We start from the raw sequence: 1,529 nt of genomic DNA on the forward strand, positions 1-1,529 counted from the left end.
GGAAATTACACTGTGATTCTTGTGCAACTCACTGTAAGTCGCAGCAGTTACAATGTATTTTTCAGGGCAATTTTGTTTTTTGTTAGGTTGGTTTGTCTATGTTGGGTAACATCACTTTTCTATATAGTTTTGGGGTTTGTCAAAGTTAGGTGATAGCACTCTCTTAGTGTGAAAACTGCAAACCTACAGATTTACAGCGTAATTCAACTGCACATTTACACTGTAATTCCACCGTAAAACTGTAAATGTACTACTATAAATTACAAATAAGGCTTGACAAAATTACACTAATTTACAGTGGTACTCTACAGTTCTTTTACAGTGGCAATCTGCAGTTCTTACTGTGCTAATATGCAGCAGTTTTTTCATAATTTGAAAGCGTACTCATGTAATCACAGTGCCATGTTTGTTCTACAGTTGATCTACTTTGTTTTCATGTACCACTGTTTTGTTGTTTTGGAAGTGAGTCATGAGTGCAATCGGTTTGGCCATTGTAATATTTTCACTGTATTTTTTGGAAGTCCAGTAATGCCACTCTAATATTTACACAGTATCAGTGTAAGTTCTGCGTAAATACACTGTAATCACAGATTATCTATAAGTGTAATTTACAAACAGTACGTATGTAAAATACACTGTAATTTTAGAAGTTTTAGTGCTAATTTTAACTCTGAATTGTATGTATCTAGACTGTAACTCTCAAGATATCATCGTTAGTACACTGTAATGACAGTGTAATTATCACTTCAATTTTTTTCTCCCAAATGACCGTGTAAGTTCAAGTTCTGGCCAGAATGTCACAAGACCCGATGTATAAACTCGGAGCAAATTTGTGCTGGAACTCAAAACATAAAAAAGAGTGATTCATGTTACCAGCCCAAGGCACGCGCATGTATCAATTTTATTCATTTGTTCAACTAACTTCAGTCAAGATATATTCGATGTATAACTCGATATACCACTACCAGAGCAGCAGAGCTTGTCACACTACGTATGGGGTAGGCACGAGCACCAGCGGTGTCTTGCGGTGGAAGGTCAGCCTACCGGCCTCCTCCATGCTCACCTTCTCGGCCAACGTCCCCTCCGACAGCTCCCACTCAAAGCCGTACAACATGTTGGCCAACGTGAACTCCACGTTCGCCACCCCCATGACCAGTGCGGGGCAGATTCGCCGGCCGGCGCCGAACGGCATCAGTTCCAAGTGAGCGCCACGGAAGTCCACCTTGCCGTGCCTCCCGCCGGCCTCGAACCTCTCCGGCTCGAACTCCTCCGCGTCCTGCCCCCAGCTCACGGGGTCCCTCCCGATGGCCCACGCGATCACGAGCACCCGCGACCCCGCCGGCACGTCGTAGCCGCCGATCTCCACCCTCCGCAGCGTCTCCCGCGGCAGAAGCAGCGTAATCGGCGGGTGCAGCCGCAAGGTCTCTTTGACGACCATCTTCAGGTAGGTCAGCTTCGGTAGGTCGTCCGGCTGCACCCGCTGCTCGTTGCCGGCGACCACGGCCCTGATCTCCTCCTGCGCTTTCTTC

General features: G+C 46.2%; 1 protein-coding gene across 1 annotated transcript in view; it reads right to left on the minus strand.

Moving 5' to 3' along the window:
• Positions 1-856: 856 nt before the first annotated feature.
• LOC119299744 (4-hydroxyphenylacetaldehyde oxime monooxygenase-like) overlaps positions 857-1,529 on the minus strand; it is a 1,222-nt gene continuing 549 nt past the window's right edge. Inside the window, exon 2 of the mRNA XM_037576896.1 lies at positions 857-1,529. Coding sequence (XP_037432793.1) covers positions 983-1,529 — 547 coding nt within the window. The 3' untranslated portion in view covers positions 857-982.

This window comes from Triticum dicoccoides, chromosome 5A, assembly GCF_002162155.2.
Source record: "Triticum dicoccoides isolate Atlit2015 ecotype Zavitan chromosome 5A, WEW_v2.0, whole genome shotgun sequence".
NCBI classification, from domain to species: Eukaryota; Viridiplantae; Streptophyta; class Magnoliopsida; order Poales; family Poaceae; genus Triticum; species Triticum dicoccoides.